At 47.9% G+C, this 17,017-nt stretch overlaps 1 protein-coding gene across 2 annotated transcripts; it reads left to right on the plus strand.

The window, feature by feature from the left end:
- Nucleotides 1–26: 26 nt before the first annotated feature.
- COG7 (component of oligomeric golgi complex 7) lies at nt 27–14,910 on the plus strand. 2 transcript variants are annotated; one of them, XM_032126473.1, is made up of 18 exons: nt 27–290; nt 989–1,137; nt 1,631–1,747; nt 1,898–2,066; nt 3,070–3,152; nt 3,921–4,043; nt 5,411–5,609; nt 7,649–7,776; nt 8,120–8,274; nt 9,460–9,576; nt 10,112–10,177; nt 10,892–11,078; nt 12,063–12,203; nt 12,648–12,731; nt 13,052–13,166; nt 14,130–14,273; nt 14,495–14,658; nt 14,711–14,910. In XM_032126473.1, the coding sequence occupies exons 1-18, from the start codon at nt 125–127 to the stop codon at nt 14,831–14,833; spliced, it is 2,430 nt and encodes an 809-aa protein (XP_031982364.1). In that variant the 5' UTR covers nt 27–124; the 3' UTR covers nt 14,834–14,910. The 2 variants fall into 2 exon arrangements, with proteins under 2 accessions (XP_031982364.1, XP_031982365.1); XM_032126474.1 differs by having other exon boundaries at nt 28–290; nt 14,495–14,907.
- Nucleotides 14,911–17,017: the final 2,107 nt, after the last annotated feature.

A 17,017-nucleotide genomic window follows, 5' to 3' on the forward strand; every position in this document is an offset into this window, starting at 1 on the left:
GGACCGCCCCGAGACCGCCCCGGCACCGCCCCGGCACCGCCGAGCGTTTCCGGGTGCGCGGCGGGGCCGGGCCGCAGCTGCTCGGGCTGTGCCCCCGCTGTGCCCCCGCGGCCCGGCCGTGGCTATGGATTTCTCCCGGTTCCTGTCGGACGAGTTCGAGGTGAAGGGCTGGGTGAACGCGGCGTTCCGCGCCGTGCAGCAGGAGGCCCCGGGCAAGGTGGACGCCCACGCCGCCACGCTGGTGATGAAGCTGCAGCTCTTCATCCAGGAGGTCAACAACGCCGTGGAAGGTGCGGGCCGGGCGGGGGCTCTGCCCCGCGGGAATGTGTCGGGCCGATCGGGGCGGGGTTTGCGGCCCAGTTCAGCTCTGCCGTGTGCTCCTGGCATCCGTGTGTCCCCATACCTGGATCCTCCTAAGGCGCGACAGGCAGACCTGTGCAGGCCACCCGAGGGCGCGTTGGCGATCCCGGCCTGGCCAGCCTTGCCAGAGACAGAGGGATCCTCGCAGCGATCTCGGGTCTTGTAGTTCTTCACCAACACATCTGCGTTAAATGCTGAGAAACAGCAGTTCCTGCCAACGCTGGGTTAGATGGGATAACAGGGAAATTTCTTCTCCGAAAGGGTTGCCCAGCCCTGGACCAGGCTGCCCAGGACAGCGTTGGAGTCCCTGGAAGGATTAAAAAGCCGTGTGGATGCAGTGCTTGGGGGCACGAGTTAGTGGTAGCCTTGGCAGTACTGGGGGAACAGGACTGGACTGTTTGGAACAGTTGGACTTGATGTTCTAAGAGGGCTTTTCTAAACCTATGTGATTCCATTATAAAGTACATACTTAAAGTTTAAAGATACAGCTGAAGGTTTGTTGTTCGATGTTTTGCTTTGTTGTCTAGTGTTGGGTTTTTTCAATTACTAAATATTAGATAAGATTATTGAAAGACCACCTGTTCCTGCAAGGGCTCTCACCCCTCCTCACTGCTCTGTGTTTCTGCAGAAACAAGCCATCAGGCTCTCCAGAACATGCCCAGAGTCCTCCGGGAAGTGGAAGTCTTGAAACAGGAGGCAACATTCCTGAAGGAGCAGATGATCCTAGTTAAAGAAGATATAAAGAAGTTTGAAGAAGACACAGCTCAGTCCATGCAGGTCAGTTCTTGTCTTAGTGTTGATCTGCAACTTGTGAAATTCTGAATGTTCCAGAGCTGTTCATATGAAATAATCTTGTGAACTTAAGATGGACAAAACCACTTCTTTTAACATAACAGTATAGTGGAAAGGTGAGTGTGATATAGACCTGTGCATCTGCATGTCCTGGGGATCAGCTGCTCAGGTGTCGCTTCAGAGCTGGTACCTGACTGGGGACACTGGTTTCTGCCTGGGGTGCAGAGCATTTTCAGGAAAAGTGGATACTAAAACTACAAGACCAGAATTCAGACTAGCCTAAACTTACCTTCTGTTGTTTGACTTTGAAAGATGATTTTACCTCTCTAGCTCATTCAAACTATTCTGTCTTCTGGTAATAACATAATCTTTTCACACCTTTTTGTTTTTAAAATTCAAGGAGAAAATAACTCCCAAGTATCTGTGACAGTCATTTTTTGTGTCAGTGGGGAACATAATGTTGTGTTTTCTTCTTCAGGTCCTGGTAGAGATTGACCGAGTGAAGTCCAGAATGCAGTTGGCTGCCGAGTCACTTCAGGAAGCAGACAAATGGAGCACACTAAGTGCAGATATTGAAGAGACTCTTAAAACACAGGTAAATACTGAATTATTTGGTCTGTGTGCCTCCAGCTTTTCAGGGAACTGTGTTTAAAAATCGGATTTTGAATTGACTGTGAAACTCTTCCGTGGTGCTGATGCTGTCTGAGGTTGCCCTTGGTAACAGGCTGCCTTTCCCTGCTGGCAGGATGTGTCCCTGATTTCTGCCAAGCTGACGAGCATGCAGAGCAGCCTGGCTATGCTGGTGGACACGCCGGATTACTCGGAGAAGTGTGTGCACCTGGAGGCACTGAAGAACCGGCTGGAGGCCATGGCCAGTCCTCAGATCGTTGCTGCTTTTAACTCCCAATCTGTAGGTGAGTAGCTCTTGGTGTCATTTACTATCAGCACAGAATTTATTGTCTTTAAAGCAGTGTTTGGGCGCAGAGTTGGTGTCCTGAAGGCTCCTGGCACTGGGTCCCGAGCTTCTCCTGGTGGAGCAGCTGCCCTGGAGTGTTTTGGGCTCTGCAGCTGCCTGCAGACCAGCGCTGCTTTGATTTTTGTGTGGTTTGGGGTACCTGTGGCCACTGCAGGAAAACAGATTACAGGCTGGTTTTATAGGCCACGTGGATGTGTGAGATGGAAGTGCTGCTCAAATAAGCAGAAGGGCCCTGTTTTTTGTTATCATGGTGTTGGTGTCATCAGGAAGGAAATTTGTTTGGAAGTGTTCTGAGTTCCTACTACTTTGTAAAAGCAACTTTATAAATTCTCCTTAGCAAATTTGTCTTTTTGGACAGTTCTTTGTGCTCTTCCTTCCCTGTGTTGCTGTCAGCACTTCTGAAAAGTAGTTGTTCTGGTTGTTGACACTCCTCTTTGTGCACCTCGAGGTCCTGGAGGGATCTGGGGCTATGGGCTACAAACCAGACTTCTGAGGGACCTGTGTTTCAAAGCTCTGTGCAGGAGCAGCTGTGCCATGAGTCAGTCTGAGGCACAGGGATCATTTTGAGGACAGGTGAAAGCAAAGCTGAGGCCTTTGTCATGTATGCTTTAGGTTTGTAAGTGCTGGCTTGTTTCTAGAAACTAATTATTTCCTTCTAGGAAATGCTCTAGCTTTATCTGGCTTTAATACTAGGTGTATTAATACTATGTCCTGGTTAAGAAGTTAAATTAATTCCTTATGTCTGCTGCCTGATCTTGTTTGAGAGTGGGTTTTAGGCAGTTCTGCTCCTGTTTCAGAAGATAAGCAAACAATAGATGAAGTTGTCTCTTTCTGTGTAGACCATAGTGCCTGCTCCCCTAGAAGAGGGTTTCTTGCTCAGACTGATGTCTCGCCCTCCGCTTTGAGGCTGATCCTGATGCCTGTTATTTTGTTTTGTTTAGATCAGGCAAAAATGTTTGTTAAAGTCTTCACCGAAATTGATCGGATGCCCCAGCTTCTTGCTTATTATTATAAGTGTCACAAGGTAAGTGTTTTGGTAACATTTTAACATTGAGGAATAAAAGTCGTAATTCTTGCTGGGCTCTGACTGCAGAGGGAGCTGCTGCCCCACGGATCTCAGCTGTGCTGTGGTGGGGGATGGCACCTGTTTCTCTCTGTGTTTCCTTCTTCGACTTCTCTTGCTGGCTCTGACCAGCTTTGGTTACTCCCCTTGTTGCAGGAGTAGTTCTCCATTCGGGTCCTTGTGTCCCCTCCTGCAGCAGACACAGGATATGTGTGTTCTGCTTGATTACTCTGTGCCTCATGGTTTTGCTTTGCTTTCTGTGGATGTGCCTATGTCAGCAGTAACTTTATTACTGCAACTTGCCAGCTGCTGACTTCTGTAAACTCTTTTCAGGTAAGATTAAAAGTTGGAATTCCAGACAGTTCTGTAGCCATAACCTGAGCTTCAAATTTCTCACATGACTGTGACTTTTGAGGATTAAGTTCAAGGCTGGGGCTTGCCAAGTATTTCAACTATTATGTGGGGGTATCAGTTGCAATCTCATTTTATGAGTAAAATACCAATGTTAATTAAATCTTTGAATTACTAAGAAGCTTCAAGCTTCATGCTGAAAGTCTTTTCCTTCTGTGGTGCTGAATTATAAGTTATGCTGAAATGTGGAGAGAGGAGCAAGGGTGAGCCTCATGTTTTGGCAGAAGTGCTGTGCGTGGGGAGTACTGGGTTTGGAATAACAAAAGCAAGACCTGTTGCCTGTCAGTTTTCCTCTCAGATGGTTCTATTCCCCATCAGGTGCAGCTGGTGGCCGTGTGGCAGGAGCTTTGCCAGAGTGACTTGAGCTTGGATCGCCAGCTGACCGAGCTGTACGACACCCTCCTGGGGACCTGGCATGCCCAGCTCCAGTGGGCAGCACAGGTGCAGTGACAGGTTCATGCTGCTGCAGGGGTGGGAGAGGACAGGGTTGGGCATCCTATGAATTCTCACAAAGCTCTGAAGAGCTCATAGCTGCTCACCCTGAGTTACACTCTGTGCTTGATTGGTGCAGGATGGGACTTGCAACCCAGTTACTGTTCCTTGTCCAGCCCTTGCAGACAGGATTTGAGCTCTGGTGTTCCACCAGCAGCAAGGTTGCTGTGTTATTGACATTAAAGCTGCTCTATCACTTTCATCTGTATCTTAAGTTAAAACTAATTTGTTGGTGTTGTAAATGTGTTCTGTTGCAAGACATTTGAAATGCCTGAATTGCTTTATCACTTGGCCTGGAGAAAGCCCTCAGGGTCACATAGGACTGATGTGTGTTGCTCTGTGTAAGATATCTGAGGGCTTCTGCTGTCACCCCTTGGAGTCTGTGTGCTTGTTTTTCCTGCCAAGAATAATGTAGGATCAAAAAAAGTTTTTGTCCTTTGGTGAAATGAAGAAATAAGTTCATATTGTTGAGCCTGTAGGAGTTTTTCATCCATGAAGGGTAAGAGATTCTTATCTTCATGTCACAAAGCCAGTGTCAGTGCAAGGCCTGTGCTGCAGAGGAGCCCAGTGTTTCCTTGAAATGTATTTTTTCTGCCTAATGATTCGATGTGACTTTCAGGTCAGATGTCAGGTTACATTTTAGCAGATATTCTTTGAACTGGGGATTGTAATAAATGGCACGTGTGGCACAGCTCATATCACTCAATCTCCTGTGTTGCTTCTGCTTTCTGAAAAACTCTTGGACCTTTTTGATGGTAAACACAGGTTTCAAAGCAAATGAGCAGAGTAGCTGATGAAAAAGTCACAATAAAGGCTGTAACAAGTTTTATGCTAGTGGAGGGGCTGATTCTCAGCGGATTACAGGCTTTTTAGCCTTTCCACTACTGACTTCTGCCTGTTTGACCAGTAATTTGGCTTGTGATACAGTCCTATTTCTTCATGTTTTACTGATTCATGTTGTTTTCCAACACACCTGTGTAAACTGAGTGCTCTGTTTCAAATGCCCTCTTCTGCCAGGTGTTTTTTGAATTACTGTAGTGCCTGTGTTCTTCTGAATTCAGTTTTTGACCTGTGCCTATCTTCGAGTTTCTTGGTGGCTGTACTCAAAGCACAATGGTAAACATGTACTGCCCTAAACTTGCAATCAGGCTGTCCTGTGTGCTAGGTCAGCGTGGCTCCAGCAGCCTTAGCAGACTGCTCCTGAGTTTTTTACCCCTGGTGAGGTGGTTCACATTTGGAAGCTGCCTGCTGCTCTCTGTTGCTGTGTGTTCCTCTCAGGTAATGTGCTTTTGCCAGTAGCTGTTCTGCTGCCACAGGTTTTCAAGAACCCCCATGAAATTGTGACTGTGCTGTTGATTCAAACTCTGGGAGCTCTGGTGCCTTCCATCCCTGTGTGTCTCAGCACTGCCATGGAGAGGACAGGCCAGGACACCAAGCTGAACCAGCTGCTGGAACTCCATGATGCCACTGTCCACTTTGCCAAGGGGCTGGAGGTAGCCATGCTGCCAAACCTGAGTAAGGCTCTGGCACTGAATTCTGTCATTCTATGCTGTCCCCTTTGTAAAGTCCCAGTGTGGGATTTTGTTTAGTCTTAGGTGGAGGGAGGGATTATCTCTTCTGAGTAATGTGCAGTTACCCGGCACTTGCACCTTTGTGTTTGTGTGTGTATCTTACACTGGGGCTATTGACACAACACTGAGTTTCCTGAAGCAGCCTTGTCCTGAGCACAGTGGCTCTGCAGGGTAAATAACATTTAGCACTTCTCCTTTTATGAGCTTTACTATTTCTTCTGCCTCCCAGATGAGGAAATGTCTCCAGGGAGGCAGCGAGACCCATTGTGAGAGATCACAAAGCAGAAAAGTTGAGTTTCCTGGAATTGTCACACCTCACTAAACAAGAGAAAACCTGCTTGAAGGCTGCCTCCATTGGATGCTTGTATTTGATTTTGTAGTTTTCTGTTGCTACTGGCTTAGGCTTTAATCAAGTGACAATGCAAGGCCCAGTGTTTTTTTCTGAACTGTTGGTAGTTTATTCCCAGCAGCATCCTTAGTGTTTGATTGCAAATCTGCCGTGTGCTTCCCCTCCCTGGGATGTTTGTCATTTTGGTCATGACTTGCTGAGTAATTCCAACAAACCACACAGCAGTGAGGTGCTGTGTTTGCATAGGTTTATGCCTGACTTAAGCTGTTGGCTATTTATAGACCCTTATGAATTTGGTGGGGCCGCTTTAAAGGCTGGCTATGGGAAAATCCAAAATTAAAGCTAATGGAGCATTCCTGATGCTGTGCTTCCTGTGTTTGGTTCCTCATAACACTGTCTTGAGCTGTTTAAACCCAGATTCCTACTTGATCCTGTAAATTATGATTATGATTGCAATGTCAGGGAGTGTGACTGTGTCTGTTGTCTGTCTAGCTGCATATGCGTCAGTCATCTTCTAGCTTAATTTGTGGTTCATTACAGAAATTATTAAAAAGGACTTGGAAAAATAATGCCACATTCTAGAAGATGATGGAATAGGAAGACCTCTGTTGAACTGTTATCTGAGTGTGTTTAAAAAAAAACCCAAAGCCTTTATTTCCATCTCTTTTACTGTGGGGTAAGATGTTTGAGAAAAGAAATATCTCAAGAATGGAAAAGCCAGGTGACTCAGCTGAGGAGAGTCAAACAAGTTCCTGCATGTGTATGTGAGGGGAGGGCTCAGCTGTGATTCATAGGATAATTCAGTTTGGAAGGGACCTTGGAAGATGGTCTTGTCCAGTCACCTGCTCCAAGCAGGATCTGCTGTGAGGTCAGACCATGGTACTTGGGATACTGTTCAGTCTGGTCTCGAAAATGTCCAAGCACAGAGACAGTGCTGGCTTTGGACAGACTGCTCCATTGGTTTCCTGTCCTCAGGTTGTAAAAGTCTTTCCTGATATCCAGGATTCAAAGTAATTTTGGTTTGCTGCATGCTTGAGTTTGGCAAAGCTTTGTGAGAACAGCTGGTGTCCAGTTCTGATTTCAGCAGTAATCATTCAGCCCTGGTTTTTGTTTGGGTTGGCAGCTCCCTGCTCAGGCATGGCACTGAGAGGCTGAGTTTGTGCTTTGTGTTCAGCTCTGGTTGATAAACACTGGCACAGTAGTGCTGAGTGAATTGAATTAGTGTCAATTATTTTAAGTGTGAACCAGGCTTTGTGATAAATGAGGATTGCCCCTGTTTGATGCCGTGGGAGTAATGTGTTTCACTTCTCAGATGGTTTCAATTCTTCTGCTGTAGGTTGGAACGTTTGATAGATTTTTATCACCCAGGCTGTTTTCGATTAGTGGGTGATAATTTTCTTGAGGCACTTGTTGAGGTAGAACATCTTGGTTTTAGGAAGCAGGTAGAGATAATAATCTTGTTTCTAAAAAAATAAGAAAACCCAGTCTGTGTAGTTGAGATTGAAGCTGTTGGGCAGCATTCCAAGCCTGTGCAGGCAGCATGCTCTAGCGGAAGAACTACTGCATGTAGCTTGAAATGAGGCTTTCAGTAGCATATTCATCTCTTTGTAGACTAAACATCTGATTCTTTGTAGAGGAGCAGAACCTGGTAAAAGTGATGGAGCTGGTGGAAGCGGTGTATGGTCCATACAAGCCCTATCAACTCGAGTATGGAGACCTGGAAGAAGAGAATCTCCTCATCCAGATCAGTGCAGTGCCCTTGGTAATGTACCAGTCTTTGCTCAGCTGTACAGGGAGAGACTGAAGCTTCTGCTAAATACAGGGCTCTTTGTCATAGTTACTGCTCTCTTTCCTCCTCTCCTGTTTGGTTATACTTCCTTTTTTTTGTGGAAGACTCTGCTGTTGGCAGAACTGTTTTTCCTTGAAGATCTGGTGAACACAGGGTTTGGCAGCCTGGCTGTTGTTACAGTCCATGGGTAGGAGGGTGGAAGCACCAGCATGGTTCTGCCTTAGGAGTTTCACAAGAGTGGAGAATACTAGAGAACACTGTGTTAATGCCTGGAAGAAGAGTTAGGCTCAGCTTTGTTGTTACTGTTGTTATTTAGGAGCATTGGGAAGTGATTGATTGTGTCCAGGAACTGAACCACTCAGTCAACAAACTCTTCATCCTGGCGGCTGGAGCCATCGACAACTGCGTCAAGCTCACAGATGGCCTGGGGGTGTGTGGGCTGCTGAAGGCCCTGAAGGCCCTGTTCTCAAAGTAAGGTGCCTTTAGGTACTGTTGCATTTATACCAAGCGAGTAGTGAGTGTGCAGTCTGTGGCCAAGGACCTCGTAGTTTATGAAAAATGGCTGAGAACAGAAAGTGTCTCTGAGTGTACCATGAATCATCAATATCCCTCTTGCTGCTTCATTCAAGCACAGGCTGTTTTCTGGAGGAAAAATAGAAGATTTTATGGCTAAATCAAAGACTTACCAGCTGTTTTCGATTTGGTTGAGCTGAATTTTTGTTTTTAATAAATACTTTTGAAGGAGAAAATGTTTCCCAAAACAAAATAAGGCAAATTAGGCTGATGAAAGTAGATCTCAGTGGGGAAATAAGTCTGGAGGTTGAACTTGATGATCTTGGAGGTCTTTGCCAACCTTATTGATTCTATGAATACACAGTCACTGGGACAAGTGACCTCACATTCAGGATCTGCGATATCTGAGATACCCCACGGAGTGAGGTTCACTCTTAGTTCTTGTCTTAAAGTATCACTTTCCTATTCCTATGCTGATTAATTGCTTATTCCTTCACGATACTGAAGGAGCTGCTCACAAGGTATGAATCAGGTATTGCTGCCCTGTGGGAAGGAGGAAGAGGAAAGCACCAGTGTCTGATCTCACCTTCTTTATAGGCAATTACAGAGCAATGTACGTGCCTCCAGCTTATTGGCATTATTAAAAAGAAAATGGGGGTGTGTAGAAAACAGAATGTTCTTCTTTTTATCCATGTTCTCGTCTGGGGAGTAGCTGAGAAAACAAATTCGTGACATTGTTGTCACCATGTTCCTGGAGTAAGGGCCAAGTGATGTTGGATTAGCAGGAGCCTTATAAACTTTTCTTGGCCTTTCCTAGGAGATGGTCAATGTAGTGGTAACTAAAATGTCTTTTTCCTTCCTTCTCACAGGCAGGGAGAGCTCCTGGTAATCCACATGCAGGAAACTGAGGCAGCCACACAGCATCTTTCATGCTCCTTGTCTTCTGGTCTAGGCTTGAATGGTCTATGGCTGATAAGTTTGCAGTGGAACCAGAGTGTCTCTTCTGTACTCGTTTCAGTATTTCTGGTTCTTGTTTGGCCCTTGCAGAAGACGGACTGAGCAAATCATAGGACGTGTCTTTCTGCTGCTCTCCACCCTGTTCTCTTATGCTGGTGCTTCTCTCTGCTCCATTCCTCACTGCAGGTATACATCTGACTTCACAAACACACTGCAGTCTATACGGAAGAAATGTAAACTGGATGATGTCCTGGCAGATTCCCTGTTCCAGGAGGACTGGACTGCATTCCAAAACTCTGTCCGGTAAAGGGTTTGGGGTTTTTTTTTTTTTTTTGTTTGTTTGGCTCAGAGCTGATTTTTGTCTCAAAGCTGAAAGGGAACTACTTGGGGTCAGTTTACACAAGTTCTCAGTGCAGAACACAGGGCTGAGCTCACTGTGCTGCAGTGCTGCTGGGAGCACCAGTGTCAGTGATGGGTTTCAGGTTGCTCCTGGCACAGGGAGGGCTGTAGGGCTCCCCACCCTGCCTGGAGCAAGGCTGCATCCCATATCACTTGTAATATTAGCAGCTCTTAGAATTTTCCCAGTGACACTGAGCTGGCCTTCCCCATGATGACAAGAAGTAGCATGTGGATGAGGCCATTGGGCAAAAAAAATTGAGTATGTTATCAAATGGATGCAGAGTTAATCACCAAATTGACTCTTGACAGATGTGTGGGCTGTAGTTTGGTTATGGCATTTCTTAATGACTTGACGTGGATCTGAGATGGGTTCTCCGAGGGGGGTCTGGCACTATCTGCCTCAAATCTCACAGTGTGTTTTTGTCTTGTTCTTTCCCAGGATAATTTCCATTTGTGGTGAACTCCTTCATCAGTGTGGAGACTTTGAGCAGCAGCTGGCCAACAGGTGAGCACTGCTGACCTTAATTCATGAGCTGTCAATGTAGGAACCAAGTTGAAAGAAAACAAACCCCGAAGTGCTTTGGTTGCATAGACATGGAGGGAAAGCCACCACTGATTCCCCCATCCCACCCTTTGACACGTCAGAGATGGGGCATAGACTGTTCTGCTCAGTCATGTTCCCTGAGACAGTCCCAAGAATCCTTTTCCTTGGATACCTGGCTGGCCAGATGGGGGTCAGGAAGGAATTTTCCACCAGATCAAATTGGCAAGATCCTCACCCTTGTGACATGGGGCATGAATCATGTGCTGAAATGAGTGTAGGTGTGCCTTAGCTGATGGATTCCCTGTAACCTGAGGAGTGTAGGCACAGGCAGCACATAGATCTCGTTACTGCTTGTTGTGAGCAGTGCACTGCTCAGCCTGTGGTTCCTTGAAATGCTCGGTGTGACTCGCGTAGAGCACAGCCTGCAGTGCTCGGTGGGCTGGGTGGGGCCCCACTGCCCTCGTTTCGCAGAGCACAAACCCCTCTGTCCCCTCAGCACTTCTGCAGCCAGTGAGTTGCACAGTAGATGTGAGGAGTGGCCTCAAGTGGAGTCTCTGTCAGTGAATGCTCTCCCTTCAAGTCACTCAGGGGTGATGCTGGTCCTTGGGCCAGCATGAGGACAGGACTGCTGAGTACAGAGGATTCTGCTGGTGACTTTTGTTTACTTGTTTCTAGGATTTTGTCAACTGCTGGGAAGTATCTCTCGGACTCCTACAGGCCTTGTAGTTTTTCTGGCTTTCAGGACACCAGTTCTGCAGAAAAGAAGAGCTCCATAAAAAATCCCTGGCAGGAATACAATTATCTCTTGAAGGAGAATCCATCTGAATATGGCAGCCTTATGGAAACACTTTACACTCTAAAGGTAGCCCTGGTGCCTGGGGAGCCTGCCTCTATCACAGTGTGCTCTTGGGCCCATATTTGGTAGATGAGACCTGGATTCCCCCCCCGTCTGATGACTTTTCATGCTGGGCTGCAGCCTTTCCATGGGCTGTGTTCTACAGAGACACTGATACATGGAAAGGTGAAATGTCCAAAGCCAGGAAGTCTGGACTCGTTCCATCTCTTCCCAGATCCTGGCTCTGTTTTGTGAACATGCTTTTATCAGCTCAGGTGAGGGAGATTTTATTGCAGCAAGCATTGGGAAATTTGTTTTGGAGCCATCTCGAATTCTGGAGCCCATACACCACCTTCTGAGGCTTTCTCTGCCACTTAGGCTCTGCTGCCACGTCCAGTCTGAAACAGAATTCTGCAGGATCATTCATGCATGGATGTGTGAACAGGGTAGAATGACTTTAGTTATCTTCTCGTGGATCTAAGTTATGTTTGCCATTGTTGGTCACATGGAGTAATGAATTTAAGGTTATGAGTTTCATTTCCTCAAAATGTTTTGATTTCTTTTGCACTTGGTTTACCTGCAACTTTTGAGGTTCTGCCTTCAGTGTCATGTGTTTGACTTTAAACCTTGACTAAACTGTTCAGTTCCACAGGTACTCTTCAGGTAGAACTCACTTAATTCCATGCAGGGCATCAGCTGAGCCCTTTGAGTAGAAGGCAGCATTGCCATCTTCTCTGCAAGTTTCTCAGCATCTGGCATGTGCCAGAGCCTGCGGTGGCTGGAATGTGATGCTGATTCCTTGTCCTGCAGTTCAGGGAGCAGTGGCAGTTTCTGTCTTGAATAACTGCTTGGAATAGGTCATTCTAAAGGGAACAGGCTGTGCCATCACAGAGGAAAGCTCTGCTGTGCAAGGATGGCCTCATAAAACCTCTGCAAGCATGTTAACACAGCCTCTCCGTGGCCACTTTAATGACTTGCTTATGTAAATGTTTTTCTGTCTCTGTGTGTCAGGAGAAAGGCACCAGTAACCACAACCTGCTGTCGTCGTCGCGAGCGGCCCTGAGCCGCCTGAATCAGCTGTCCCATCACCTGGCCTTTGACTCGGTGTTCCTGCGCATCAAACAGCAGCTGCTGCTGGTTCCCAGGATGGAGGTGGGCAGTGGGGGCCTCGGGCTGAGCTGAACAGGCAGGGTTTACCTGGGGGATCCCTTGTGTCAGCGCTGCTTACCTTTCTCCTGTTCAGAATGGTTCTCTCTGGTGCCACATTTCTCCCACAAGCTGCAGACAGTGGAAGAGTTTCCCTTCCTTCACCCACAGCCTTTGCAGCACACAGGTGTTTGAAGGCTCTGGTGTTTGTCTGAGGTGTTGCTTTTCTAACCCTTGTGAGCATGTTTCCCACAGGGAGCTGGGTGGAAAGAGGATGGGTGTTTTGGGCCTGAGGGACAACATGGGAAAGTTTTCTCACCATCTGTGTTCTGCTTTCTAGAATCCCTTGGGTAATCACAGTTCTTGTTGTTGGGTTGCCCCTTTCTGAAATACTGACAGGCTTCATGCTCTGGGAAGTCATCGATTCATCCTGCACTTTGTGCCTTACAGGGCTGGAGTTCTGGTGGCATTGGTGAGACCCTGACGGATGACCTGCCAAACTTCAGCCTGACTCCTCTGGAATATATCAGCAATGTAAGAAAACAGAACTGTCTTTCTGCTCTAGAAAACAAACTGCTGGGAACACTCCAGAGAGCAAAGATTTGCTTGGAGTAGCAGTTCTCTGTACAGGTCTTTCTTACCATGAGTGTTTCAGTGACTGCTTCTCTGACCTTGTGAAAAACTATTTCTTGTACCAAGTGTAATGATGCATGAGAGCCAATTTGTAGGTGAGTGAGTGGCTGTCAGGCTCAGCTCTCTGTTTTCAGGTGTATTTACTGCAGGTGAGTTTTTCTCTAGTAAAGGACTTGCCTCGCATTTGTTCAGTGACTCAGCGTTTGGTGCTTTTATTCTAGATTGGGCAATACATTATGTCGCTTCCTCTGCACCTTGAGCCATTTGTCACTCAAGAGGATTCTGCTTTGGAACTGGCATTACATGCTGGAAAACTGCCGTACCCCCCAGAGCAAGGTAGGGTAAGACCAAAGGCTTGGACTGTCTGGGGAAAGCTTTCCCATCCTGCATTACATAGGTGGGATGTGTTACAGTGACAAAACTGTTGGAGATCCCTTTCTTATCACCCTTTTTTTCCCAAGAATCCTTTGGTAAAACCCAGAACGAGCCTCTAAATAATGAGTAAAACTTTTTTTGGTTTCATTCAAACTAGAAGCTTTGGGTTGATCTGTGTGAGTTTGGTGTTCATTAAAACAGTGGTTTGGGCTCTGAAGAGTTCTGTTGGGTTTTGGCTCCTGTTCATGCTCCAAGGGGCTGGTTTTACCTGCTGTGTCACTAATCCTGCTGCAGGTAACAGCAGTAGCCACCTAATGCCTTTCCCTGCAAGTTGGCAGCGTACCTGATGTGCTGGGCTTGGTCTCTTCATGGTGTTATTATTTCCACAGACAGTGAAGAAAGCGTAGGGCTTAGTATTTACAGTCTTCCTGGAACCTTCCAAAAACATGCTCTTCAGTTCAGGCTTTTGCATTACTGTTATGTCCCTTAAAGCATTTATGTGTTTTAATGGCTTGTTAATTTTCAAAACAGTGATGAACAGAGAATGCCTTTAGGGCTGGAAAAAAACTCCTGTGAATCCTTGTCACTGTCATGGTTTGCAAACTGCTCCTGGAACAGGATCCTGTAGGAGGTGCCAGGCAGTGCCTCATCCCAGCTGGTCGCCCATCAGCCCTCTGGAAGTGACTTACCTGGAGAGTAATCCAGGGGAGTGTTTTGGGTCTGGAGCTCATGTCAGTGCTGTACAGTACAGGGAGAGAACATGACTGCTTTGATTACTCCAAAACCAGCTGATGGACTTTGACTACCTCAATGTCCTGTGAAAGCAACAGTTCAAACATTATTAACCAGTTAGGATTATGTGTGGTACAAACCCAGCAAAGGTGGGGTCAGTGTGCTGGCAGCTAACGGGGATTGTCTGTGCAGGAGATGAGCTGCCTGAACTGGACAACGTGGCTGATTACTGGCTGGGCTCCATCGCCAGAGCCACGATGCAGACGTACTGCGAGGTCATCCTGCAGATCCCGCAGCTCACGCCACACTCCACCAAGCAGCTGGCCACGGACGTTGGTGAGCGCGGGCACGGGGTCCTGGGCATGGCTCACGTCACACACGGGCTGCTCTGTCACCACGTAGGGTTCCTGCCTGTGTGGTAGATTCCTGCCACACTGCTGGTGCCTGTGGGTGGGAGCTCTTGGTGACAGAATTCCCTCTGTCATCAAGAACAAGGGTATCTTTCATTTCACAGTGTCTATTGCCAGTTAAATATAAATTTTTCCTTGATTTTGCAGATTACCTCATAAACGTGATGGATGCCCTGGGCCTCCAGCCCTCGCGGATGCTGCAGAACATTGTAACTCTGCTGAAGGCCAAGCCGGAGGAGTTTCGCCAGGCTGCCAAGAGCCTGCCCCGCCGGATGGCTGCTGGCATTGCGGCCATGAGGGGCCTGGAGGGTTAGCTGTGCCCTCTCTGCCTCCAGCATCACTGCCAGGAGGGGCCTGGAGTGCCAGCTGTGCCCTCCCTGCTGCTGGCATTGTGGGGATGAGGGGCCTGGAGGGTCAGCTGAGCCCTCCCTGCCACTGGCCCCTGCTCAAGGACTCACCTCCTCAGACTGGTTTTCATTTCCGTGAGGACAGTGAAAAGATCTCTGGGGACTCGGGGAATTTATTTCAGACTAACTTTTAATAAATATCTTTGTCTAGGAGAAGCTTGTTCTATTTTTCCATCTTTAGAAATAAGGAAAGATGTCTGACAGCCAAATTTACCAAAAACTCTCTGGATGACCCTGAGGAGTGCTGGAAATGTTCTGCCAGGTGCTGTAGAGTTCATGCTTTGTGGCAGCTTTTTCAGAAAATTTAATCTACTGTATACGAGATGATGGGGTAGCCCCCACAGAGGGGGTGGCCTTTAGGCAATGGCCACTGTTCAGGGCTGTCATAAATACAGTCAAGAAGGGTCCCTTCAGTTGGCAGTTGAGGCTTGATCGAGCTCAACCCTGAGAATAAAACCAGCTCTGTAGGTTGTTCCTGGTGCAATTTCACTATTCTGCTGAAAGCCATGAAGTTTGTAAGGCATTTAAGGAAAGTGGTGCTTTCTTGTAGAATTTATTACCATTTGTTATATATATTTTTGTGAAACAACTGGTCTAGCCTTAGTGTGCTCTCCTGAGAGACAATGGGGTGGAATACAGGGAGGTCCCTAAGTTGGAAGGCCAGCTAAGTCTCCAGCACCTGCACTGCTGCTGCAGCAGGAAACCTCTGCTCAGCTGGGCTTGGGTCTGCTGTGGCTCCGGCTGAGGAGACCCTGGCTGGGACAGAGCTGGAGCCAAGCACCTGAGACACTTCCCACTTTTATGAGTTCCATAAGCCAGCTGTGACTGGAATGGTGAGCTGTCCCTGTCCTGCAGAGAACACTCTGTTCCCTTCACTCCTGGTGTAAGGAGGGTGAATCTCACCAGCCGTGCCTCTCCCACCCTTCCTCTGCCCCGACACTGCTGGGGAGGGTTTTGGGGCTGTTCCTTGTTTGCTGCTGTTGGCCTGGGCAGGCACCCAGCTGAGGTTGAAGGCATGAGGACAGGGGGAGCAGCCTGGGACCTGCTGCCCATCCCAGGGAGGTGGTGTCTATTGGTGAGAATGTGAGGGGAGATGCCCAGGTTCTTGCTCTCAACATTCCTCATCATTTAAGCAATGTGCTGTGTGTGTTCCGTTTTTTCACTGTTGAATCCTTTGGAGGCCTTTGCCAAGGGTGACACTGCATACACTGAGCATTGATTCAGGAAGGGAGGGTGTCAGGTCCTTGTTTCCCACTCAGCTGTAACATGGGATCAAGTGCCATCACTTTACAAGAGCTCTCCTGTGGAAAAGGGGGCTGTGCTTGTGGGTTTGTGGTGCTCAGAGAGGGAAATGTTCCTTTAGGGAGACAGCAAGTGAGGAGACAGGAGAAGTCTAGGACAGCTTGTAAGAGCTGGTTTCCTCTGTCTCTGCAAGTGTCTTTGCTGCCTGTCGTGTGCCTTGTTGCCACTTAGGTGGGTTTAGGTGCTCGCTGAGCTCAGGCTGTACCTGGATGAGGTGGTTCTGTACAGAGCTGTGTGTTTGGGGACTGTTCATCCTTCTCCCTTCAAACAAGGACCAGCTGAGGGAGAAAGGGCTGGGGCAGAGTGTGAACGTGTTAAGGAGGTGCTCCCTGAATCTTGATTCAGTGAATTTTGAACACAGAATTCCCTTGTGTGGGGCAGAATCAGCCATGCTGGTGGCACCTCAGCTGTCAGATTGTCCCCCAGTTCTTCTGTCCTGCTGCTGGTGGTCATCAGCAACTGGATCCACAATTTCCACCACTGCTGAGGGGCTGGAGGGACCCTGGGTACGCTCTGCCCAACAGTTCTGCACCAGAGCACCCTGTGCTCGGGCAGCTTCCCATGCAGAAGGATCCTGGACTCCCCTCTCCACGGCTGCCCTGCACTGGGCGCCGTGCCCAGAACATCGTGTTCCTGGGTATGTGATTTAACCACACGACTGTGCTTCCTCTTGAACTTTTGCAAAAGTACTTCACTAAGGCCAGTCCTGGTGGGTTGTGATGGGCTCCTGCGAAAGCTTCTGGGGGCCAGAGCTGGCTGGGGCCAGGTGCATGCACTGCCCCACTCAGCTCAGCCCCACACAGATCCCCAAAGGCCCCGGCTGCCCTCATGCCAGGGTGAGCACAGCATGTTCTCCTTGCAAGCCACTGCCATCAACCTCTTGGCAGCACTGGACTGCCCCCACTGCCAGCAGGGAAGATAAAGACAACTTTTAAATCAATTTTTTTATTATTGCAAGAAT

This window comes from Corvus moneduloides, chromosome 16, assembly GCF_009650955.1.
Source record: "Corvus moneduloides isolate bCorMon1 chromosome 16, bCorMon1.pri, whole genome shotgun sequence".
In the NCBI taxonomy this organism is placed as follows: Eukaryota; Metazoa; Chordata; class Aves; order Passeriformes; family Corvidae; genus Corvus; species Corvus moneduloides.

Coding starts and splice junctions, on each gene's coding strand:
- COG7 (XM_032126473.1), top strand. CDS start 125: ATGGATTTCTCCCGGTTCCTGTCGGACGAGTTCGAGGTGAAGGGCTGG. Junction 291..988: donor GGTCAACAACGCCGTGGAAG/GTGCGGGCCGGG, acceptor GTGTTTCTGCAG/AAACAAGCCATCAGGCTCTC. Junction 7,777..8,119: donor AGATCAGTGCAGTGCCCTTG/GTAATGTACCAG, acceptor GTTGTTATTTAG/GAGCATTGGGAAGTGATTGA.